The 25,908-nt window shown below is 43.2% G+C and overlaps 1 protein-coding gene and 1 long non-coding RNA gene across 2 annotated transcripts in view; one reads left to right on the top strand and one right to left on the bottom strand.

Annotated features, from left to right (window-relative positions):
• Positions 1-2,170: 2,170 nt before the first annotated feature.
• LOC125294985 lies at positions 2,171-3,022 on the top strand. Its single transcript, XR_007193609.1, has 4 exons — positions 2,171-2,353; positions 2,534-2,595; positions 2,728-2,791; positions 2,979-3,022. It is a non-coding gene; the product is annotated as an uncharacterized LOC125294985 (long non-coding RNA).
• Positions 3,023-11,423: 8,401 nt separating this feature from the next.
• mmp11a (matrix metallopeptidase 11a) overlaps positions 11,424-25,908 on the bottom strand; it is a 19,721-nt gene continuing 5,236 nt past the window's right edge. Inside the window, exons 2-8 of the mRNA XM_048242883.1 lie at positions 22,510-22,763; positions 21,663-21,806; positions 21,040-21,173; positions 16,494-16,729; positions 14,988-15,192; positions 12,674-12,937; positions 11,424-11,629 (exon numbers count right to left, since the gene is read on the bottom strand). Coding sequence (XP_048098840.1) covers positions 11,511-11,629; positions 12,674-12,937; positions 14,988-15,192; positions 16,494-16,729; positions 21,040-21,173; positions 21,663-21,806; positions 22,510-22,763 — 1,356 coding nt within the window. The 3' untranslated portion in view covers positions 11,424-11,510. The remainder of the gene's footprint in view (positions 11,630-12,673; positions 12,938-14,987; positions 15,193-16,493; positions 16,730-21,039; positions 21,174-21,662; positions 21,807-22,509; positions 22,764-25,908) is intronic.

Below are 25,908 nucleotides of genomic sequence, written 5' to 3'. Positions count from 1 at the left end.
ACAACAATTTTAACCATGTAGATTAATTTCAAGCATTTTCTCTAGTCTGAGCATGGCATTGAATTCCCTATATGTGAAAACCTATAAAAGCACATTACATTCAGGTTTTTACCTTGTACAGTCCAAAAGATAAGTGATTAATTCGATTTTGACCTGGCAGCGGCAGCCAAATTGGATTTCTCCATTTTGAGGCATTATGGGACATTTTTGAGCCTGGCATACAGAAGATTTGAATTCAGCACCCTTCAAAACCCCTAAAAATGTTGTATGCCAAAAATGAACATATTATGCCTTCAGGGTTAATTTCTTTTAAAAATTGACCTACACTATCTCAGTCCACAATCCTGAAACACGCTTCCCAGTGACATGGACTGATGTGGAGTGAGTTGTGAAGGTGGGAAAACAGGCCAAAGATGGGTGTGGATGAGGTAAAGGTATTGTTTGTATTTTATAACCACTCTCAACCTGGAGTGTCGGCCAGAACACTGTTTAAGGCCAGGGTGTGTAGAGAAGCACACTTTTACATTTTGAAAGGTTGAAATCAAAACACATCAAAATGAAACAATAATAATTAGAAAAAACAATGATTAATTCAATGATGTATATATTTCAGGCTAGTCATTTCTAACCAAAGCCTCAAGAAGTTGGGTAAGTATGGAATATAATAAGTGTAGTGTATACATGTTGGCAAACATTACTTTTGCCACTCCCACCATTGCCCCCCCACTTTCACAGTCACTTTGGCCCTATAAAAGCAGCCACAGATGTGGTCCGCAGTCATTACCACAGGTTCACGACACCTGAGGATGGAAGCAATAAATGGATTGGCTGAGAGCCTCAGCACCTGGATTGGTTGAAAGCCTCAGAAATGCTGAACAACAGCATCCAGGGCTTACAACAACCTCAGCCTGGAGGAGGTGTAGCTTCGACATTGTTAATGTCTAATTTCCTATCTGGGAATACCCAATACTACACCGATTATTACTCACAATGCCCAGCAGCACAACGCACTGGATGCCCAATACCACACCGATTATTATTCATAATGCTAAATGGCAGGGCTGAACCGGTCAGGAGGTTAGACCGGGATGGAGATGGCCCGGTGGAGTCCCCTATTCTATCTCAATAAACTTGAATAAATCACTTGGGCTTTGGCTCCTCATTATTAAAGTAGTAATTAATAACAGGCTAATCATGTTGTGCAAGTCCTTAGTGAGAGTATAAATAAGTTTGTGTGTGTGTGTGACAACACACTGGGACGGAATGGATGTTTATACAACAGTGCAACAGTGCAAGAGTAAGGTCTAGAATAATATGGACAAATAGGAGAGTAAAGTATAATGTAGACAAGGTAGAGTAAAAAACTATTTCAGTGCAAGAACAGGTTGAAGTAATAGGGTTATAGCCATTCATTCATTCAGTATTGTAGCAAAAGCCTGACCGCAGCCATTGATCATGTGTGCTAATATAGCATGGAAAACAGTGTAGCAGTAAAACAGTAGAAAAATATTAGGCTGTGTACATTAGTAAAACAGTAGTAAAACAGTAGTAAAAAAGTAGTAAAGCAGTAGTGGGCAGTCAGTACTCAAACATAGAGAGGGTGGAGAGGCAGACAGACTAAGCAGAGAAGTCTATCTCTCCTCCTCCTTATTGTAAATGTTTAAATCTGTTTCAAGGTTTAATGTGTGTCATAATGGGGCTATATGTGAGGGTTGCTGGTTTTGTGTTGCGAGAGAGTGTGAGAGTGATGCCCAGGGGCGCCTTCGGGAATGAGTGTCATGATACGCACACCCATCTATCGAAACTTGCTGGTTTGCGATTGCTGCAATGCTTGTCCGCATTGGCTGACTGTGTTAACCCGAGGTATGGTTGTAACAGCAGGACTGGGAGGGCTGAGACACGCCAGTGCGGAGGACAAGCCGAACTGAGGGTTGCTGCATGTGGACTTTAGACTGGCGTAAGTCATATTACCTTTGGTGTTTGTACATGTACAGTACTGTTTTCTGCGGTTGACGAATTGACGGCGCTGGAGCTTTGCTGTGGTTTACGAGCTGAGACGCAAATTCAATCTAGCCTAAAGGGACGTGAGAGTTTTGAGTAAGTGACTGGGGCTGACTACTCAACTGATTTGAGTTTGAATTTGAAAATGATCTGTGATCAGGTCAGGATCACGACTAATTGCAATCACCTGGGCGTGCGGGCTGGGGGTCATGGGTACGTAACTTCCTTCCCGACAAACACAAAAGAAGCTCTCCCAAATTGTTTGGTACGCAAGTTGCTTGTCGCTGGTCGGTACAAACCGCGCACTTCATGCTGGGTTTTGGTTGCGAACAACTCCCTCGCTGTGGTCTGGGTAGGTGGAATGTTTCATGTACTCCTTACACTTTTGATGTGAGTTGTTGCCACTGCCGTAGACCACGAACGTTTGTCTGACATGTAGGTAATAGCAAAAAGTGAGTTTGTGTTTAGCCACGTAGTTTGAACACGGGGCAGGTGGTTGTAGTGTCGTAACGTTTGGCTCATCTTGCTATAGACTGTCATCTCCTCCCTACTCCTGTTTCCCTGTGACTACCAATGCGAATGCTGACCGTGGAGGTAGGCCTCTTACAATAGCAACATTGCAATAGCTATGGTCAAACACTCAACTAATGTGAGCAGACTAAGTGAGCTATACGGGCCAAACAACAGCATGCCGCGTCTGTAATTTTCGCTCCCTTGTTTTTATAGCTGACACACTTCCCTCCTCTGCTCCTGTTCCCCTGGGCTAGCTCGCATTGTGGAAAAGGCCGAGGTAGGCATTGGTTATTGTTCTAACAGTGTAACAGTCCTATTTTAAATATGTATCTGGTACAATGTTTTATTTTTTTTTATATGTCGCTTGACTTATGAACAATTAAACTTCATAAAAACTGTTGTGTATTGTTATGAAATGCGACATAACCATGGACCAGGGTGTTAAACGTTTCTCTCTGTTGTAGATCACAGCTGGCTGTCTATCACAGTTTGACCACTGTTTTCCCCCATTAGAGTTTATTTTGGTATTAGTCAGTGTTAAACTAACAGCACGTCAAAGTTGGATGTACGGTATGCTTGTTTGTGTTGGTTTATTTTCTTTGTGTTGTATGCTTGTCTGAGTGTGATACACTGGTGCATTTACACTGTTTGCCAGGGTCTGTTACACGACCAGGTGTAGTGCTGTTGCCATCCCTGAGCTCATATTAGCAGCCAGTTAGTGATTTCAGACTGTTACTCCGAGGCTATTGAGACTTATCCCTCCCCCCGGTAGTATTAGTTTTTAATGGGTTCTTGTAACCCCTGACTTAGCTTATCCACACGGGAGACTGTTACTCCTGGGGCATAGGGGTCTATCTATGCCCCAGGTGGTATTAGTTCATATTGAGTTCTTTGTGACTCCCAACCTAGTTTCTCCACACAGTAGACTGTTACTCTTGGGCCATAGGGCTCCATGTCCCAGGTAGTATTAGTTCATTATAGCTTCTGCTATTCATTGTAGCTGTATCGGTAGCACTCCACTGGCGCTGAATAGCGTGTTTGTCTTGTTTCCTTTATTGAATGCCCCCTCCTTCCCCCTGTTTGGTAGTATGGCCTGCTAGGTCTATTAGGTAACACAGTTAAGGTGCCGCCTTCCCCTAGTTTGCGGTGAGGGCACATTCTAGTGGTTGAGCGTGTACTGAACACCACCTATTTATACTCGTGTGGGTTGTATTTAGAAAGCTTGAGTGTTACACTTGTGTTTGTGTGTGTGTATGGCCATAGATCACTTTTGGGGCTGGGCAGCCATCCGAGGGTTACTGTACCTGTGTTAATTCAGGCCGTGTAGCAGCCACCAATCCACTGGGCATTTAATCTATGGTTATGTGTATTACCTTTTGTTTTCTTTGATTATTTTGTGTTGTGTATTGTGATTTTGTTTTTATCGGATTTACCTACTGTACGCCCCTGCCATCCGTTTTAAACAAAGAAAATAAATAATAAATGTAACATTGTTTATACTACTGCCTCTGTCCTCATCCATTTAGTTGGATAAACCTGAGGGCCCTGTCACAGATCACCTGTTTACTCCCCTTCCTTTGCTTAATTTGCCGTTTTTATTTGTGCTCGGAGACACAACTCTTGTGGTGTAATAGCAACACATCCAGCCTCTGGGTGGAAGATTCCAGGTGCAAATCCTGGCAAGAGTGTGACATTCCCAGTACACAATCAGAACACAAAATTATTTTAATATAAGACCTACATTTAGTAAAATACTATAAATATTTGGTATGCCTACTCTTTAATAGTATACCTTCCACTAACGATGCAGGTTACTGCATATATACAGAAATATGGTTCATTTACTCCATCTTAACATTTTGGAGAGGGGCTGATCACATCACAGTCGAGGTGTTGCCAATGCTGATGTGTGTTGCAAAGTGAAAGCGCACTAATTTCCGCACTGGTGTCCACAGGTCTTGAAAGCATGAACGCGTCAATACGCCCGTTTGCGTCGGCCTTACATCTGACGTTCCACTTGTGCAGCACAACCTTTTTGGAACAATCAAGGGCTACGTACTCCGGCGCCGACATTAGTGGGTTGCACTTCGCGCCCGATATTTCTTTAATTATATTCCATTTTTCTCAATAGAACTCCGTACAGTAGCATCGCACTCTGCCACAGCCGCCGTGTCAATTACGATTCAGTTCCATTTTGTCTGAGCCGCGCCACAAAAGGCATTGTTCATTCAGGGGTTGCCAGTTAAAAACTTCGGCGATGATGTGCGTGGCAACTAAGTGACCGGCGCACTCATGTCAGTACAGGTGTCCACAGCGCTTCAGAGGCTGAGTAGGGCGAAGTGGAATTGACGTGGTCTGCTAGTGTGGCTCTCCACTCTACTTCATTCACTGTTCACTCTCCTCCTCCTAGTCTGCAGCCACATCCCTCTCGCTGGAGTCGACAGGTGTGTGCTGAGTATATGGCAAACATATCAGATCACCCAGGGTTTTTTTCAAAGCCTTAGAAGGAAGTGCACAGGCTTTTTCAAATGTCAAATTCTTGATCATAAAACTCTGCGGAGTTTGCTATAAAGCCGTGCATTAGCCATCAGCTTTATAGCAAATACACCAGGACAAAGTCCGAAAACTTAAAACTCCGCGGAGTTTGCTATAAAGCTGTGCATCAGCAATCAGCTTTGCAAATGCAGCGCAGGCCAAATTCCGCAAATAATGCCTGCGGTAAACTCTGCGGTTTTCCGAGCGAAATCACCGCTGCGGCAATTGCCGCTGCGGCATTTGCTGCTGCGGCAATTGGTAATTTCGCCCGGAATACCGCAGAGATTGCTATAAAGCTGATGGCTGATCTCAAAACTAACATCACATTCTATCATCATGATTACTCTCTGGAACTTTTGTCGCATGGCTATTGCTGCATGTAACATCTTATACGGCGTACATCGATCAGTAATTATATACGCAACGATAAATCATCGGAATTCTCACACAATGACGCCACAATTTACTCCGGGGGACGAAACAGCTATCAATCCCGAAACTTCAGCATTGGATGTCATCACGGAATTGGATATCTTTTTCTGGGCACGTGTAATTGTCACATTTGCAGATGTACTGCGGGACATATATACCCAAATATGGTTAATTTACTCCATCTTAACACCTCGAGGAGGGGCTGATCACGTCACAGCCGAATTTTTGCCATTTACTCAGCACACACCTGTCAACTCCAACGAGAGGGATCTGGCTTCAGACTAGGAGGAGGAGAGTGAACAGTGAATGAAACAGAGTGGAGCGCCATCCTAGAGCGGAAAAAGTCACCTCCACGCCGCCCTGTTCTGCCTCTGATTTCCCGAGGAAGGTTCGGCTCCACAAGTTGGCCTGCGGAATGTCAAAAGTAGACTGGAAGTTGGAAGGAGTACCTATTCCGTTACTCTTTCCAGCTCCTCCTCTCATATGACAGAAACACATATTAGATGTTAAGACTTTCTTAAACAATAATAATTATTATTATTTCATTTCTTTCTTTATTTAGCACCAGTACATTTATTCAATGCATCCATACAGTACATTCGCCTACACCACTGACTCTACTGACATATTCAGAGTTGTGACATTGTTTTGTCTGTTATGTTAAACTCTCTAAATAAACTCATTGTTAACCTATTCGCGGTGTTGCGTGTGTCCTTTGATTTTGTATCGTCCTTGTGAGCCAGGACGTTACAGGTGTAAAGACTAACCTAAAAAAAAAAAAAACAGGAGATATAATGCAGCCACAGGAAAGCCTTTCCATCTAGTAGGTTACTTTTCGGTAGACTTTTTGCACGCCCTTAACCTGTAGCCAACAACGGTTTTGCAAAGTGAAAGCGCACTAATTTCCGCACTGGAGTCGCTGGAGTCGACAGGTGTGTGCTGAGTATATGGCAAACATATCAGATCACCCAGAGGCTTATTCAGAGCCTCAGAAGGAAGTGCACACGCTTCTTCAAATTAAACATCTTGAAAAAAATACAGAGGATATTCGACCACATCCCAACACATGACTAAAAATAAAGATTCCCCAAGAGCCAGAGTTTCCCCAAGAGCCAGAGTTTCATGAACTGGTTTATTGTCACCGAAGCACACAATGCAGCATATAACACACAGCGGCCCGTGTCAGGCCCAAAACTCAAAGAGGCAGAACCGTAGCCTATATTCCCCGGGGGTCCCGCCCCCCTCTCGCCAGGCTGCCAACCATGAGCGTGCCCGGGGTTATGCATAGCACGGGCACTCCCTGATTGACAGCCGGTCGCTACAATATTATAGTCATTATATACAGTGCCTATAAAAAGTCTTCAGCCCCATGCTAAAGGCTAAAGTTCACTAAAAAGAGGAATACAAAAAAGAATCTTTTGTAAATGGATCTTAATGCCTTAATCAAAAAAATGATGAAAAATCCAACCTTTAAGGACACCAAAGTCCGCGCAAAAATAAAACTCTGCACAGTATCGCACTCTGCCACAGCCGCCGTGTCACGACAACGATTATTATTCACAATGCCCAGCAGCACAACGCACTGGATGCCCAAATACCACACCGATTATTATTCACAATGCCAAGCAGCACGATGCGTTGGATGCCCAAAACAACGACAATTATGAATCACAATGCCCAGCTGGATGCCCAATACCACACCGATTATTATTCACAATGCTCAGTGGCAGGGTGGACCGGCTGAACCGGTCAGGAGGTAGGACCAGGATGGAGATGGCCTGGTGGAGTCCCCGAAATTCAAAATTAGGCTACTTTATTCTATGTCATGAAACGTGTATAAGAGAATACATCACTTGGATTTTGGCTCCTCATTTTTATAGCAGTAATTAATAATAGGCTAATAATTTTGTTTAAGTCCTTAATGAGTGTATAAATAAGTTTGTGTGTGTGTGACAACATCTATATTTTCATTATAATTATGATATTATATGAGGGATAATGACATCAAGACGTGACTGTGGTGAGAGAGTTGATAACTTTAGCATAAATCACTGCCTCCTGAAAAAGAAATAAAACTATCCAGACTATAAATAAAAAAAACGATATGCTCCACTGCACTGGTCACACCTGAAAACTTGTTTAAACAGCTTCTCACATGTTTGGCCATGTGAAGGAAGTTGGATGTCATACCTTTTGCCATTTGTCAGGAAACATTGTTACGTGATAAAACATTGGCAATAAATAAACGTATGTTTTTTCGCTTTGCAATGCTTTAGTGAAAACAATGTAATACCAAGACGAACACATTTGCCCATTTTCACAGTAATTAGAGTGAAAATTACTCTTGTGTCAGCTTGAAAAGATTTGGTCAAGATTCTTCATCTTTCCATACAGGCTTCCTCTGTGTGGATAATGGCTGAAGCTGAGAACTACAATATAGTTAGATTGATAAAGTGTTTCTTTAAAAAAAAAAAGTTGTGTTTTTTATAATAGTAGGCTATAATGAATTGTGTGTTAATAAGATTAGGTGTGCATTTTCATAAAGGCTTAAAGATCATAACATATCAGATCACCCAGAGGCTTTTTCACAACCTTGTAGGAGGAAGTGCACAAGCAAAGTTTCAAACATCACACTAGTCAGGTCAGTCAAGATTTGCATGAAAAGAAAGCATGTTGGAAGCAAATGTGCATGGCAGGTGAAATCAATTCCTACTGCTCTATGTACAAATTGCTGTTATATGTACAAATTGCATGTTGCAGCGCTTCATGGAGAAATGGCGTAATGTTTATTTATGTTTTCTTTTTAATACTGTTTTTTCCCAATTTTGTGTGTCCCTTTATCTAATGCCATTGATGGTTGAATAAATTACAAACAATTATAATCATATGGACCTAAATGTGTGCATTGGTATAGAAATTTAGTCCAGGTATTGTGGCCAAAGCCTAGCAAATATTCAAAAACTTTTGTGTGCAACATTTACCTGTCTTGTCTGCCTTCAGACTATGCCTTTGTGTGGCTAGATAACTAGATGAGTCGGTTTTTGCTCCTTTCCTCACCCCATGCCACCTTCTAGCCATGCCCAACTGGCAATGAAGTGAATACTGTCAAACTGACACGGTCAAAAGTCTTGTCACCCTTCACAAAAAAAAGTGTATTTTGCACTGATGTGCACACTTTTCATTGTTAAAATCCAGTGCTAAGGTTATGGGTAGTCAGACGTCAGCTGTGGTAGCATCCCTGAGAAATATCAGTCCATGGACAATAGACTCAAGTTTACTCACTTTACATTTATATTGGTTTCTATGTGGACAGTATGATGTTTTCTCCAAGGATTTCCAGATATTTGAATGACTGTACCTACCCCTTTATATACAGCTGATTATCAGTGCCAGGGGAAGCAAACTAGGCCTAGAGCATCACCTGGCTATGGCCATGCTTCACTTTAAACATGGTGCCCCTTTCATGGTATTCTTCATTCTTCATCCTCCAGACATAACCACTGGTCAGGAGGCCCAAAAAGTTCTAGTTTTGTTCTGTTGATCCATATAATTAACTGCCAAATTGTCACTCGTTGTCACGTTATATGGTTTTGATTCAGTATTCTGTTTTGTTCATGCTTATAGAACAGTAGTATGTTTGGATGAGTGAATGAAATGAGCGTGGGTTTGTTTTCATTTTGCAAATAATGATTAAAATAGACTAGATGTTAATGGTTATCCATTGTGTGGTTTTTAAAGGGAAGGAGAAAAAAGGCAATGGGAGGAAATAACTAGGGGAGATTATGAGTGTAGTGATTTTGTGTTTGCTCAGTGAGTATTTGAGTGAACAACATACCAAAAGAAAGAGTGCAGATATAAAACATGAATGATAACTGCCATGGCTGGTATGCAAGAAGCAACACAACTGAGGGGGCAAATCCTCATGAGAAATGCCATGCAGAGGAGGTGGAGGGAGAGGTGGAATAACATTGTATAGGCTGTGGTCATACTAAAGCATTGCTGTTTGCTCAAGACGGGGAGAAACTGATTTAACGATGTGCACAAGTGATAAGAGGATATGGAGTTTGAACAAACTGTTTTGAAAATTCCAATGCTGATCTGAGAATTACACCAAAACAACTGAAACAAAACTGTATTTAAAACATTTGCAAGTTCTAATACTTAGATTAACAATGTCTGTAAAATTATTGAGTGAAATTACTGGAGTTTAAGGTTATTCGGCAGGCTAATTCAAGCATTTATGCGACTCAATCTGAGCTTGAGTAACAGACATGAGGCACCGACTAGACACCACCTCCTCAGCTCCCCCTGCTGGAGAAGAAGAGTTTACCTGAACACTAGCCATCCTTTTCCCAATCTCCTGCTGGTGAAAAAAAGGAGGTTATATCTGAAAGCCCTTAGAGATTGTTTACTGGGCAGCATATAATGCCCGTCTCTGGGGCGCTGACAGACAACCAAATTTCAAGGCCAGGAGTGTGATTCTCCCTATTACAAGTTTGTTTATCATCAAAATGGCTTTATATTAAGGTCACAAACATGCATTGGGTTCATTTAAGTTCCTTACTGAATGGAAAGCCCAGAGTGTCTTGTCTTACTGTTAACAGCCCCCCCCACAACAGTGCTAAGAAACGCACACCCTCTCATATAGTTATTTACTCTTCTCTGGCCAATGTGTGGGTGAAGGGCAAAAAACATGACATCTAATGCTGATGCTGATTCTTTTATATAAGCCAGTTTCAGATTTGTTAAAGAGTACATTTTATTTGTACCAAAATACAGTACAGAATAATGAATTTGTATTTACATAGTAAATATGAATTAAATTGAAACCACCATTTAATTGTTTAACCTAAGTAAGCGAGAACAGACATACAAAAAGAAACATGGATTTACCATTGAATACTCCATTTCACATCCCACAGAAAGAGTTATTAAAACAATTATTAAACAATAACTAACCTGCAATCAAAATTAATTAGTGTAGAACTGAGGATAGTGTGATTAAGAACCAACATGAAACTGGTGTTAAAAGTATAAAATGCTATCAGTGGCCAGCACTGAGAACCAGTAGCATGTTAAAGGCACATAACCACTTGAAACATGATGCTTAACACACCACCCTGTGGACCCCGCTGTGTTCTATTGAGCTACTATCACATGCACGCTGACAGGATGGTACAAACTTCAGTCATAAGAGGATATTTAAAATGTGTTGTATTGAAATGTAATATTAACAGAGGTGCACAACTGTAAACTGATGTTTACATCTTGACAAAATGACAGAGTACTTCACTGACTGTACTGGTCTAGTTACATAATAGATTTAATTTAAACCCATAGAAGGGGTTAACAGAGGACTGTGGACCCACAAATGTGTATGCGCTGGAATAAGGGACAACAGTCGTGTGTTTTCATTGTTTGTTTTTTCATACCTTTTTTGAAACAGAAATATGCTGCCTTACAAAAAAAAAAACAGTATCTAGCACCTCTGAGTCATCGTCCTTGAGGAGAGACAGACATGTGCCTGTGGAGTCCCTGATTTCCAGGAAGAGTTAAGCACCAATGGGAGATGCAGGCGGGCCCTCCCTGCTACCGTATGTGAGGTTGTGTTTTTTAGCAAACCACCTGATGAGTTTAGAGGGAACCACTTCAGAAGTACAACAAAGGCAAACACTAAAATTACAAATAAATGTTCACGCATCCACATATGACTGCATGCTTCACTTGGATAAATGCTTCAATGGATTCCTGAGAAGAAGACGATTAAGCTTCGAAGTCCATTGGAACTTTGTGTAAATATTTGTAAAATGTCAAATGTAGCTAAATGGAAATGCTCTACTTATTAGAAAACCTTATTCATTAATCCAAAACTCATGAAACTGAACAAAATGACATGGCTAGAAACAGGAGATAAGAGTGGAGTCCCCCCAACACACACACACAGTAACTCAGGGGAGGTGTGAGCATAGCAGGCACAGATATAATCACTGGACCCAGTGGCTCTGGATCATACTAGCAGCAGAGTCACCCTAACGCCCACTGCAGCCAAAGAAGTCCTGTCCAACAAGGCGGGGGTACCCCTCCAGAACCCTGCGGTCCACAGGGTCCACCTTCCAGTAGTGTCGTCTGCTGATGAACACGCCATATCCTGCAGAGGCAAATATGTACACCACACATACTAGTTAAAGGTGCTTTAAGCGATGTTACGTGGTTTCTAAGCTAAAACATTTTTTGTCACATACAGCAAACACCACCTCACCATCAGCTAGATGCCTCTGTCCAGAATACACTGTAAAAAAATGTGGTCTCTGGGGACAACCCAGCCTCCAAAAACAGCAACAAAAACAACCTGGTCCAACCGGGACCATAAAAACATAACAAATTGTTCAAGCCAATCACCGACGAGATGCACGTTTAGGAGAATTTCAATTGCACGGGAGGGAGGGGGAGGGAGTACCGAGCTAGCACTCTGTTTTGCTTGAACGTCAACAGAAGTGACGTTACTCAACATCATTTAGAGCGCTTAAAGGTGCCATGTGTAAGAATTGAGATAAAAATATCCAAAAAATGAGCTACACACATCAAAAGAATGAGAAGAAACAAGGGTGATGATGTCATTAAAAAATGACAAGGTATAGTGCTGCAGAGATATCAATCTGAATTAGCATGCTAAATTACTAGCCACAGCCTGACAGGTGTATACTACAAGCCGTGCAAGTTATTAGTGTATTGCAGTTTGGCTGGCGGTTATGTTACCGGCATATCGCCTCCCAAGGCCTAAACTGGTATTATGGCACCTGTCGGGTGTGAGGTAAAAGCATTTACATTCTGTATAAAGTATAGAGATACAGGAGTCCGTTTTCCAAAAGCATAGTCGCTAACTACGATGCATCTTCTATGGTAGCGTCACTGCCAAATGTGAGTCGACCGTATTTGAGTCACACGTAAATGATACAGAAATACGGTGATATTTGTTGATATTCGGTCGTATTTCCGTCACATTTTAATAAGAGCTACCAAACATGCTCTTATTATTTAATTTTCCAAAATTAAAAACGTGATATGTGACAATATGCTCAACTCAAATCTACGAACTCACATTTGGCAGTCACACTACTAAGGTAGTCGCTATCATAGTTCGCAACTATGCTTTTGGGAAATAGACCCCAGTATAGTATATATGCATATGTACCATATCGATCCTGGAATGCAGCCTCGATGTCGTCAGGGAGCCCATGCCAGTCGTGGCTGATGCTGCGAGGGTAGGCCGGGTCCACGCGGTTCTGGAGCGGGTCGAAGCGCCAGTAGCTGCCTGAGTGGAAGAAGTAAGTGTGGTGCTCAGCTCCCTCCTTCCAGCGCAGGGCCGCCTGGACGGGCGCCACGGTCAGCCCCAGCCTCTGCAGCCAGTCCGGCCCAGTGATCTGCTGCTCCGCATCAAACACCCAGTAGCTGTGATCTACAGCACACGATGGGGGGGGGGAGACAGGGGGGTCAGACTGTGTACAACACACTCATGTCACTAGTTATGGGGAACTGGGGGGTCATACACCCACATCAGTAGTAATGGGGAGTTATATATACACACATCAGTGGTTATGTGGGGGTGTATGAGTCCCATTAGATCTGAGTGGAATCAATAGTGATCACATAGCTGCGACGTTCAGGAATCTCATCTACAGAAAGAACAATGATAACACATGATCAAACTAGTGCTGTGCAGTGCAACAGCACCCTCAAGTGGTGGACTCTGATCACTCCAGACGGCAAATTACTGTACATGTGTAAAGGATGTATGTGGGTGTGTGTGTGTGTGTGTGTGTGTGTGTGTGTGTGTGTGTGTGTGAACATGTCTTTATAACCATTCTGTACAGTATGCATCCCTGAGAGTTTCTGTCTGTGTTCTTTATGAGTGTGTGTCTGTGTACGTGTGATCGTGAGTATGTGTTTGTGTTTATGCACACACACACGTAAGTTTTCCTGCTGTCTTGTCTGGTCATGCCCATGGAGTGACACACAGCTGGAGGGGTAAACACAGACACAGATCACTGAGGGCACAGACTCCATGAAACGCGTATTCTAACCCCAACTGCGTATTCTAACCTTGACCCCGTATTCTAACCCTAACCCTGTATTCTAACTTTAACCCCGTATTCTAACTTTAACCCCGTATTCTAACCCTAACCCCGTATTCTAATCTTAACCCCATATTCTAACCCCAACCCCGTATTCTAATCTTAACCCCATATTCTAACCCCAACCCCGTATTCTAATCTTAACCCCGTATTCTAACCCTAACCCCGTATTCTAACTTAAACCCTCAATTCTCACCAATTTCACTCCACCACATACACACACACACCAACTCGGTCCACCACACACCCACCCACCAACTACACCTCGCCACACACACACACACCAACTACACCCCACCACACACACACACACACCAACTACACCTCACCACACACACACCAACTACACCCCACTACACACACACACACACACACACACACTCTCACACACACACACACATACTAGTATCGTCGAAGTACACACACACACCAATCTGACCCCACCACACACCAGCCCACCCACCCAGCCAAGTGCTATTACCAGGAGAGATATAAAGCCAGCCACAACATCCCAACCACATGCAGGGCTGAGCACCCATGTGAACTCTGGCTCGATACCGAAACATATTTTAAGTTGCCATAGGATCTCACTGAATCCTGCTTGGTGGGGTCAGATTGGTGTGTGTGTGTGTGGTGGAGTGTAGTTGGTGTGTCAGTGTGCGAGTTTTCACATATATCTCCATTTTTTGAGGTCACTGAGTGCTGTCGGGAAGAGAAGAAAAAAAACTAAAACAATCAGTGTACCTGGACATGGGCCTAGAGTGTAGCGCTGTAGCTGTGTACCTGGACATGGGCCTAGAGTGTAGCGCTGTAGCTGTGTACCTGGACATGGGCCTAGAGTGTAGCGCTGTAGCTGTGTACCTGGACATGGGCCTAGAGTGAGCTGTAGCTGTGTACTACTTGGACATGGGCCTAGAGTGTAGCGCTGTAGCTGTGTACCTGGACATGGGCCTAGAGTGTAGCGCTGTAGCTGTGTACCTGGACATGGGCCTAGAGTGTAGCGCTGTAGCTGTGTACTTGGACATGGGCCTAGAGTGTAGCGCTGTAGCTGTGTACCTGGACATGGGCCTAGAGTGTAGCGCTGTAGCTGTGTACTTGGACATGGGCCTAGAGTGTAGCGCTGTAGCTGTGTACCTGGACATGGGCCTAGAGTGTAGCGCTGTAGCTGCCTGGTTGCGTTAGCTGCTGGCTGTAGCAACTCAAGCTAGGTAAAAAACTATGTTTTCGTTTTTTTCATACCGACAGTACTCTATGTTCAATCTATGTGAACCCTCGCTTTCTCCTTTAAAGCAGTTGCCATCTAAACAACCACTCAGCACCACCCTCAGAATCCCGTTCTGCCCCCACCCATCCGCATGGCAACCAGTAACCTACCCTGGAAAAACCATATGTTGCCAGATTTGTCTTCGAAGGCAGCGTCGATGCGCTGGGGAATTCCCCTCCAGTGCCTGGAGGCCAGGGCGGGGTAGCCCTCCTGCAGCCGGCCCTCTCGGATGCGCCAAGTGTAGCTGTCCTTAAAGAAGAAGAGCTCCCCACGGATCACTGACACCGCATCAAAATCAGTGTGGCACGCATCCGGCTGTCGCCACGGAAACAAGAGAAAGGGAATTTACAGAGAAATAGGTAGACGTGTGAGAAGAATAAGGGAGAGATCAGCTAGTGAACTTGGAGAAAGAGAGACACAAAGAGAGAGAGAGAGAGAGAGAGAGAGAGAGTTGCCTCTCACTTTTACATCAATACACTATTTAAACAAATACAACATTTGGATTTTTGAGAGAGAAAGTAGTGAATGGAATACTGCCAAATGAAGATATGCATGAAATTTGAGATGCGTAAATTTACATTCACTCTTAGACACTTTTATCCAAAGCAACTTACACAATGAGGAATAACATTCAAGCTGCGTTACAGAGGAGACCTTAGCGAACATTAAATACTGCTAAAACAAATACTAACACCAGAGGATGAGAGTGCAGAAGTTTAAATACTAATCAAAGTATCGTCAAAGCATTTTAATTTTGGTCAAGACCGATTTATTGGTTTGAGTTCAAGTTCATCATAATTTCAATATTATTTGACCTGTTCATTTTTATTACTGCAAATAAGACTTGGAATTTCATAATTTTAGGGACAAGGCCATTTGGCCTTCATTATCACAAAAAATAAAAAATATAAAAATAGGGCACAAAGGCCTTCAAGTAAAATGAGATGATTTATTCCCAAAATGCAGTCTTTGCATCACCGTTCCTCGAGGTCACCGAGTACTGTTGGTATGAAAAAAAAAAAAACAATCGGTATTACCTTGCTCGAGTTGCTGCAGCCAACAGCTAAAGCTGCCAGACAGCTACAGCGCTACACTCTGGGGGCATGAAGATGAGAGTTCATGGTAATTCGAGGGATTTTCCGATACTAACGGAGATCCATGTGAGAAATCACTGGAATTCCCCTTTACATGTTATGGCGTAGTACTCTCCATGTGCCTGGCATTTGATCTCTACAAACTTTAAATTTAGTTGAATTTAGACAGTTTCTTCATGTCTAATGAGTAGAAAATGCATCGTTTTGTCACGTAAGGACTCTGTTCATATTGTACCTAGGCCTTTTAATGACATTAAAAGTCTATTAAGAAGCAAAAAAGGCATGTTTAGATGATGCCCCCAGACCTAGCATTGTAGATCAATGGGAGTACTGGCCATTAGCTGCAGCTACTCCAGTTCAGTAGCACCAATTTTGGTTGTTATTTTTCCTATCGACAGTACTCGGCAACATGTAGCGATCAAGATCCGTGTAGATTGCTCCTTTAATGCCAAAAGGAAAATCTATCCGAATTTGACATTCTGTGACATTCCTAAATGCTACATACTGCTACATACACCTTACCATATGTGGAGTAATCTCATTGGTCTCTGTATTTCCTGGGAGTGGAGGGGGAGGGGAAGGTGGAGCTTCTGGCCGAGGGCCGTACAGGTATTGGATGCCCTGCTTGTCATCGTCGCTGAGCTCCAATGGGTAGGAAAAGCTGTAGAAGGGGGACATGATGGCTCCAGGCTCCAGGGAGTGCTGCAGGCCCAACACATGGCCAAACTCGTGGGCTGCCACCTGCAGGAGGTCTGTGCCTGTAGACAACAGGGATGGGAGGTGACCACTCTGAGAAACGCAGAATCACATACAGCCCCCATTAACACTCATTCCCATACCACCCACAAGAGCTATGTATATACACAAATCAAAAAGCATTCCCGTACTGATAACATAACAATGTGACATACTGTTATAGTTGGGAACTGAAGGAAAGGAAAGTAAAGAAGAGCAGCCACCTCCTAGGAAGGCCTTAATAACTCCACTTGAGGGACTTGTGCTGCTGAGGATGACCTCAAGGTCAAAGGTGCAGTCAGCGATCTTACGCAATTTCAAACCCATAACATTATTTGTCACATTCAGCAATCATCTCCTCACAACCCGTTAGCTGCCCATTCTGTGAGTACACTGTAAAAAAAAAAAAAAAAAAAAAAAAAACGTCTATAGGCAGCCCAGGCTTCGAAAACCGGAAACAAACAAAGTGGGGACAGCCTGTCACCCAAACAAAAGCCAGTTTCTCTGGGAATACTGAAGGGAGGGGTGAGCTACTTCTCTGTGTGTTTCATTTGGTACTGACAACATAATCCACCCTTATGCAGATGCCATATGGCGCTAGTGTTCAGGGGCAGATGCCATATCAGTGCTAGTGTTCAGGGGCAGATGCCATATCAGTGCTAGTGTTCAGGGGCAGATGCCATATCAGCGCTAGTGTTGCATGGTGTATCGATACTAAAAAGGTATCGATGCCTTCACGCAAAAAACGATCACGATTTCGGCGTTTTTAGAATCGATACTTTATTAAAATAATAACGTTCTGTGTCTGTGTGAACTGCTGCTCTCACTGCTCCCTTGCGCGCATCTAGGCAAGTGGGCGTGTCCAGCAGGCAGCTCTGAAGTGAGTGAGTGCGCAGGCAACGTCAACATAGTTCTTTACCCGACAGTCCTCGGCCTTGTGGATAAAACAAAAGGTGAAATCTGGAACTATTTCAGATACGCCGCGAAATATTGAAGGCAAGCCATCAGATACACAGAGGCCCGTTAAGTAAAATATGTTTCAAAGTCATTTTAAAAGCAGTAGGCTACGCATGGAACTTGGCTAAACACCTCGCAGACATATCCCAACATTTTTAAAGAGTTCAAAGAATGACAGGTTAACGAATATGCTATAGAAAACACGACTACATGGTTAGTGCCAAGTTTTTCTCTTCTGTTTTAGTCTAGCCTAAGTGAAACGAGTATGGTTCTCTGGGATAAAGCGAACCTTCCTTCATCGAGCTGTAATCATAGGGTGCTAACGTGATGAAAGCGCAATGTTCACGCCAGAATAACATTACCATAACTTGTAAACAATCTATTTCATGTTCGGTCAGTAGTACTGGTAATATTTGTCATGGCATGTTGACTGCAATTTGTTCAATGATTATTGTCCAGATGTAGGATAGGCTACCCGAAATGCGCTAATTAAAGCCCACAGCATATAATACCACCAAAGCGTGTTGAGTCCTAATAATAATAGCGGCTTATTGTTACGTGGTAGCAAATCATGTTATCAAAGAAATAGACGTCATGTAGGAATGCGCACAGATATATTGCAACAGGTAATGGTGTAGGCCTATCTGCGAAGACCTGAGTGGTGGTAACGTCGTACTTGTACACTGAAGCAAAGAAGACTATCCTCACATTTTTCCCTTTGCAACTGTCAAAGAAATCCCATGAACACGGGAAGGCCTAGGGTAGCCTAGGCTATACTGTACATCAGATGGCCTAAAGATTAGGCCCCTCTGCATAGCATTCAGTGCAGTAGTTACAGCATGCAGTCATTTCAAAACTGACCTTGATCTAGCTTAGTTTGGCTATTTAAAGCTACTTTATTGCCAAAACACAACACAATGTAAATGAACTAGAACAATCAATAAAGGACTTAATCTCACAAAGTAGGCCTACTATTTTACTGACTATAAAAAATAATAATTATAGTCAGCGCTTGTGTTCAGGGGCAGATGCCACCATATAGGGGCAGATGTCATATCAGCGCTAGTGTTCAGGGGCAGATGCCATATCAGCGCTAGTGTTCAGGGGCAGATGCCATATCAGCACCTAGTGTTCAGAGGCAGATGCCATATCAGCGCTAGTGTTCAGGGGCAGATGTCATATCAGTGCTAGTGTTCAGGGGCAGATGTCATATCAGCGCTAGTGTTCAGGGGCAGATGCCATATCAGCGCTAATGTTCAGGGGCAGATGCCACCATATCAGTGCTAGTGTTCAGGGGCAGATGCCATATCGCTGCGAGTGTTTAGGGGCAGATGTCACATCAGCGCTAGTAATCCAGCAAATAGTCTAATAGTCCAGCACACCTAACAGGCACTTACACTTCCCTTCTTCCCTCCTTCTACCTCCAACTCCTTCTCCTATACATATACTTAAACTCCTCCACTTGACTAGTACCTAAACCAGCGTCTCCTTCAGTACACTTGACTAGTACCTAAACCTTCCTCTCCTTCAGTAAACTTGACTAGTACCTAAACCAGCGTCTAATTCAGTACACTTGACTAGTACCTAAACCTTCCTCTCCTTCGGTACACTTGACTAGTACCTAAACCATCGTCTCCTTCAGTACACTTGACTAGTACCTAAACCATCGTCTCCTTCGGTACACTTGACTAGTACCTAAACCATCCTCTCCTTCGGTACACTTGACTAGTACCTAAACACTTGACTAGTACCTAAACCTTCCTTCCGGTCCTTGACTAGTACCTAAACCATTGTCTCCTTAGTACCTAGTACCTAAACCATCTTGACTAGTACCTAAACCATCCTCTCCTTCCGGTACCTTGACTAGTACCTAAACCTTCCTTTGACTTGGTACCTAAACCAAACCATTGACTAGTACCTAAACCATTGTCTCCTTCGGTACACTTGACTAGTACCTAAACCTCTGCACTTGTATTTATTGTTGTAGTAGTTATTGTTACCTAAGGTCTCCTCTACGTTGTAGCTTGAATGTTGTTCCTCATTTTGTTAAGTCGCTTTGGAGAAAAGTGTCTGTTAAATGAATAAATGTAAATGTAAATATTGCTGCAATTGCTGCACTTTCCAACTGGCCCCTATGTTTGTGACTTTTAGGTGTTTATGGCCTTGGCAAGGCTCTGCGCACACGGTTGTGCACGCTCTCCATGCATGCAACATGCACCCTACGCATACTCGATTTTTCTGAAAGTGTTTCAGCAAAAGCAAAGCAAACGGGGGGAAAAACACAGACAAAAACATCTTCTGAATGTCGTGGAAAATGTTGGGTGTTGATTCTTGCAACAATATTCAAAGGAGCATAGTGGGGGCATAGTGAGTCTAGTGAGCTGTCTGGAAGATCCAGCAAAGTTCTTTCAGTGCTGTTGCTAAAGGTTAAGGAAGGTAAAAATAAATGATCAAGTGTAGGGACAGGCAGAAAGCCCAATGGGCTTATTTGAAACCTCCACCTAATTACTAGCAACATTTTCCATTTAATACTGAACATAATATAATACTGTAATAAAACTTCATGTGAGTTAGGGCTGCACAATTATCACAATCGTAATCACAATATGAACCAGCGCAATTACCTAATCGCAAAAGCTACAAATAATTGTGCACAGTTCATTTTGTCACATTTCTGACTTTTATATTCATTTCATCCTCCTTGACTGTGCCACAGAAATGCACCAGGCGTGCTCACCAATCAGGGGTGACACAAATTAAAGAGACATTTGGAATATTGAACTGAAACAATTCATTAACATTCAAAAAACATATCGCAAATCGCAATCGCAATATCTGTCAGAAAAATCGCAATTAGATATTTTCCCCAAAATCGTGCAGCCCTAATGTGAGTGACGTGATAGTGACAAAAAAACTGACAACATCACGATAAAAATGAATGTGCTTGCATCCCTCTTTACTGTGGCCTCAGGCTGCCAGGGTGAGGGGCGGTCTTGGGACACCACTTCGGCACCATGAGCCCAGTAAGGGTTCACTATGGCTATAATAAGGGTTCACCATGGATACAAACCCCTGATTACAGTAAGGGGTCACTATGGATCCAAACCCCAGGTTAATTTACAGTAAGGGATAACTATGGGTACAAAACCCAGATTACAGTAAGGGCTAACTATGGATACAAAACAGATTATCGCCACACTACATACTGCACACTAACTCAAAACCAAAACGGGTCCCGACAGTGAACGCTGGACACAAGTAGTGCAGTATCTGGAAACGAACAAGGGGCTTTAGGACCCTGTATGTCCTTCTACCCTTCGTGTATCATATTCATGCGAGGGCGAAGAAGCGGGCATCGCTCAGAGGGAATTCCTACCCATCTCATTGCCTACAGTCCAAGACTCATCATAGTCAAAATGGATGTCTCCTGCCCGGTGGGTCCGGGGGAAGAAAGCATGGGCCAGAATCCCGCCAGGACCATCAAAGGGCAGGTTATCGCCATGCCAGTATCTGTAGATGAGATCAGAGGGGGCCATGACAGAGGCCTCATGTAAGACACCTGCCTATGGTCAAGGTTAGGGTTAGGGTCATATAAGATCAGGGTCAGGGTTAGTGTTAAGGTCATATACGACACCTGTCTAAGGTCAAGGTCAGCGTTAGGGTCATATAAGATATCTGCCTAAGGTTAGCGTTAGGGTCACATAAGATACCTTCCTAAAGTCTGGGATAGGATTAGGGTCATATAAGAAAACCTGTCTATGGCTGAAGAATATGCCCAGAAACATTGGTCAGATTGATATCAGGTTAACACATTGTTGACTTATGTGTACATTTTCTAAATCATGCATAATTCTGGTGAAATGTTTGAAGATATAGCATAAGTGTAGTCAATGCAAAGTGCATGTCTCAGGCTGCTAGCAGCCTCTGGAGCCCAAGCTATATGCCCTCTGAGGATCAGGTTGGCGGTAAGAGGGGAGGCAGGCATGGCGTCCCTTGTACCTGTTGAAGTCGATGACGATGTCTGCCTCTGCGCTGTGCACCTCCGAGAAGGTCAGTGGAGTGACCTCACTCCACACTCTCAACGCCTCCTGCAGAACCCGCCGGACCTTGTCCTCGGTCATCTGCCAGGGGAAGCGCATTATCCTGGGGAAGCACACACAGCACACCACTGCAAAGGGAAGCTCTTTCACACACACACACACACACACACACACACACACACACACACACACAAAGCACACCACTGCAAAGGGAAGCTCATACACACACACACACATACACACACACACACACACACACACACACACACACACATCACTCACCACTGCAAAGGGAATCTCTTTCACACACACACACACACACACACAGCACACCACTGCAAAGGGAAGCTCTTTCACACACACACACACACACACACACACACACACACACACACACACACACACACACACAAAGCACACCACTGCAAAGGGAAGCTCATACACACACACACACACACACACACACACACACACACACACACACATCACTCACCACTGCAAAGGGAATCTCTTTCACACACACAGACAACACACACACACAGCACAACATTGCAAAGGGAAGCTCTCACACACACACACACACACACACACACACACACACACACACACAGGGATGTATACTCATACAGCACTAACCCTGGGAAACTATCACTGTGGTTTTAGTACCTACAGTATATCTACCAGCTGAGTCACATGATCATGGCTCTAATACACCCACAAAAGACCTCACGTAAACCAAATACACACACACACACACACACACACACAACCAAACACACACACACAGCAATACACATCTCTCTTACTTGTAAGTGAGGTCAGTCTTTTCCCAGCGGCCTCCAAAGAGGACAAAGCGTTTCTGCCGCTGCCTTCTGCTCTTGAGCGCCCCCTGGCGTGTGGGGTAGTCTGGCACGCCACATCGCGGGCGATTAAAGGATCCCGTCTCATTCCAGTGGGGGGCGCTGCTCCAAACTGGTGACTTGAGCGTGTCCTGAGGATGGGGCTCGTGCCCTCTCTTCTTCAGGCTCGGGCTGCCAGGGCTCTGAGGCCAAGCTGCAGACTGAGAGAGAGATTGGCACAGCGTTACCATGACAGGTCAGTGCTGTATCTTTCATATTGTACTTCTGGAACCTATCAGGGCTTTTGTCTTCATTCCGCAACCAGAGCTAGCTGATAACAGAGTTATCCTGTCTACTGTGGGCATGTTCAGCGAGAACTGGCTGTTAACGGACTTCTCCTGTTTTCTGTGGGCATGTTCAGCCAGAACTGGCTGTTAAAGTGCCCATATTATGAAAAAATCCCTTTTTCTGGGATTTGATGTGTTATTGTGTGTCTCTGGTGCTTCCACACGCATACAAACTTGGAAAAAAAACACCCATGCTGTTTTGAGTGAGATAAGGGTTTCTGGATGTATCCTGCCTTCAGCCTCCAGGGTGAGCTGGTCAAAATCGGCAAGGCTTTTGACGTCACAAGCCGAAACATTTCAATATTCCCACCCACCACCTCCTTTTAGGGCAATTACATTACTTGAATATAATGGAAACCTATGGAACTGCATCGAAGTGGGCAGGGAAAAGGATTTATACTTACTAAATCGTTGAACAAACGTGAATAAAAGGCACAAAATAAGGTTGGTGTAAGAGTTATCTGTTTGTTCATGGGATTCATTCTAATTCCATCACTTACATATTTCCTACAACTAGGTGAGATAGCTAAGCTTATGTTATAGGCTACTGAAGTTCCACTGTTAGATAGCTAGCTAGCAAGCTAACCGTTTTACATAGATTATGGTAGGCTAAGTGTTAGCTACGGGCTATACTATGTAAAACGAAGGTGTAGTAGATGTTAGGGGATTTTGAATTGGCGTGTTTCAAACGTTGCATAATCAACACCCCACCTCTCCACACCAAGCCTACAAGTTCAACTGTTTTTTAAGCCTACATATCTCAGAAAATAATGTAGATACATGCTTAAACCTTTGCACAGTAGTTGTTGGGTAATATTTACCATTATTGACATAAAGTATGAAGCAAAGCCAAGATGGTCAGGCTAGGCTGGAGGCATTTGTTGATTTGGCACGAATGAGCCTGGTAAAAGTTAATGGAGTGGGGCGTGGGTAAGTGAGCAGCAGCTCATTAATATGTAATGAGCAGCAGAAACAGCACACTTTGACAGGGACTGAAAAAGAGTGTAATAGAGGTAGGTAAGAATCTTTTCCTACAAGCTATTTCCAGCAAACAACTTCAGAAACATGTTTTCTGGAACTCATAGACCTATTTTAACTTGTTGAAAAATAGTCATAAAATGGGCACTTTAACAGACTTCTCCTGTCTACTGTAGGCATGTGCAACCATAGATTTGTATACAGCCTCATATAGAAGCTGTGAAGAGTTTCAATGAGATTAAATGATTTCCACATTCGTTACACACCTCAGGTCACGTAAGGCTGTTCTGTTTCAGCACTTCTTGTCACATAGCACTCACATATGTACATCAAGGAGTGTGTGTACTCACATACTTCAGTACATATAGATTAGTATGCGTAGCCACATACTTCAGTACATATAGATTTGTATGTGTACTCACATACTTCAGTACATGTAGATTAGTATGTGTACTTCAGTACATATTGATGAGTATGTGTTCTCACAGTCTAGTCACATATAGATGAGTATGCATACTCAGTCTAGTCACATATAGATGAGTATGTGTTCTCACAGTCTACTCACATATAGATGAGTATGTGTACTCACAGTCTAGTCACATATAGATGAGTATGTGTACTCAGTCTAGTCACATATAGATGAGTATATATACTCAGTCTAGTCACATAAAGATGAGTATGTGTATAAACATAATTCAGTCACATATAGATGAGTATGCATACTCAGTCTAGTCACATATAGACAAGTATGTGTACTCAGTCTAGTCACATATAGATGAGTATGTGTACTCACATGTACAGTAGATGAGTATGTGTTCTCACAGTCTACTCACATATAGATGAGTGTGTATACTCAGTCTAGTCACATATAGATGAGTACTTATACACAGTCTAGTCACATATAGATGAGTACGTATACTCAGTCTAGTCACATATAGATGAGTACTTATACACAGTCTAGTCACATATAGATGAGTGTGTATACTCAGTCTAGTCACATACAGATGAGTAAGTGTATAAACATAATTCAGTCGCATATAGATGAGTATGTGTACTCACAGTCAAGTAACATATAGATGTGTATGTATACTCAGTCTAGTCGCATATAGATGAGTATGTATACACAGTCTAGTCACATTTAAATTAGTGTGTATACTCAGTCTAGTCACATATAGATGAGTATGTGTTCTCACAGTCTACTCACATATAGATGTGTATGTATACTCAGTCTAGTCGCATATAGATGAGTATGTATACACAGTCTAGTCGCATATAGATGAGTGTGTATACTCAGTCTAGTCACATATAGATGAGTATGTGTTCTCACAGTCTACTCACATATAGATGTGTATGTATACTCAGTCTAGTCGCATATAGATGGGTATGTATACACTGTCTAGTCGCATATAGATGAGCACTTACACACATATATGTATACTCAGTCTAGTCACATATAGATGAGCACTTATACACAGTCTAGTCACATATAGATGAGTATGTGTTCTCACATTCTCCAGTCACATACTTCACATCAAATATCTTGATTGTCCCTCTTGCCAAAGTGGCACCTGTGGACATGCCTGCACAAGCAGAGCAGAAGCCGAGTGCAACACTGTGCACTACTGTACTCGCTGCGTCCCGCCCACAAGCTGCCCTCCCATGTAAACATGCCCGTAAAGAGAGTGATAAAGTGCTGTTTTCCACCGCAGAGGCCCAGGGCCGAGTGGAGAGCGAGGGTGAGGGGAGCTACAGTCGAGGGATAATGGGGACAATGGCCAGCAGGAATCCTCCTGGAATGTGCTGGGAGCAGGGGCCGGTGGCTGGCCGCAGCAGAGCGGAGTGGAGCGGAGCCTGTGTTTGCATTACTCCCTGATGAAGTCAGTGGGGAGCTGGGCTTCTACTCTCATTTATGTTGCCTGCCTGCCGGCTACGACAAATAGACATGCACATTCATTAAAACACACACACACGCACACACCAAAACTTACATAAACATGCTGACACAAAGCAAAGCCCGCATACATGCATGAATATCCCCAGG

Source organism: Alosa alosa, chromosome 5 (assembly GCF_017589495.1).
Source record: "Alosa alosa isolate M-15738 ecotype Scorff River chromosome 5, AALO_Geno_1.1, whole genome shotgun sequence".
Taxonomy (NCBI): Eukaryota; Metazoa; Chordata; class Actinopteri; order Clupeiformes; family Clupeidae; genus Alosa; species Alosa alosa.
Note: the sequence above shows the minus strand (reverse complement) of the source record. Positions and strands in the feature narration are given on the sequence as shown.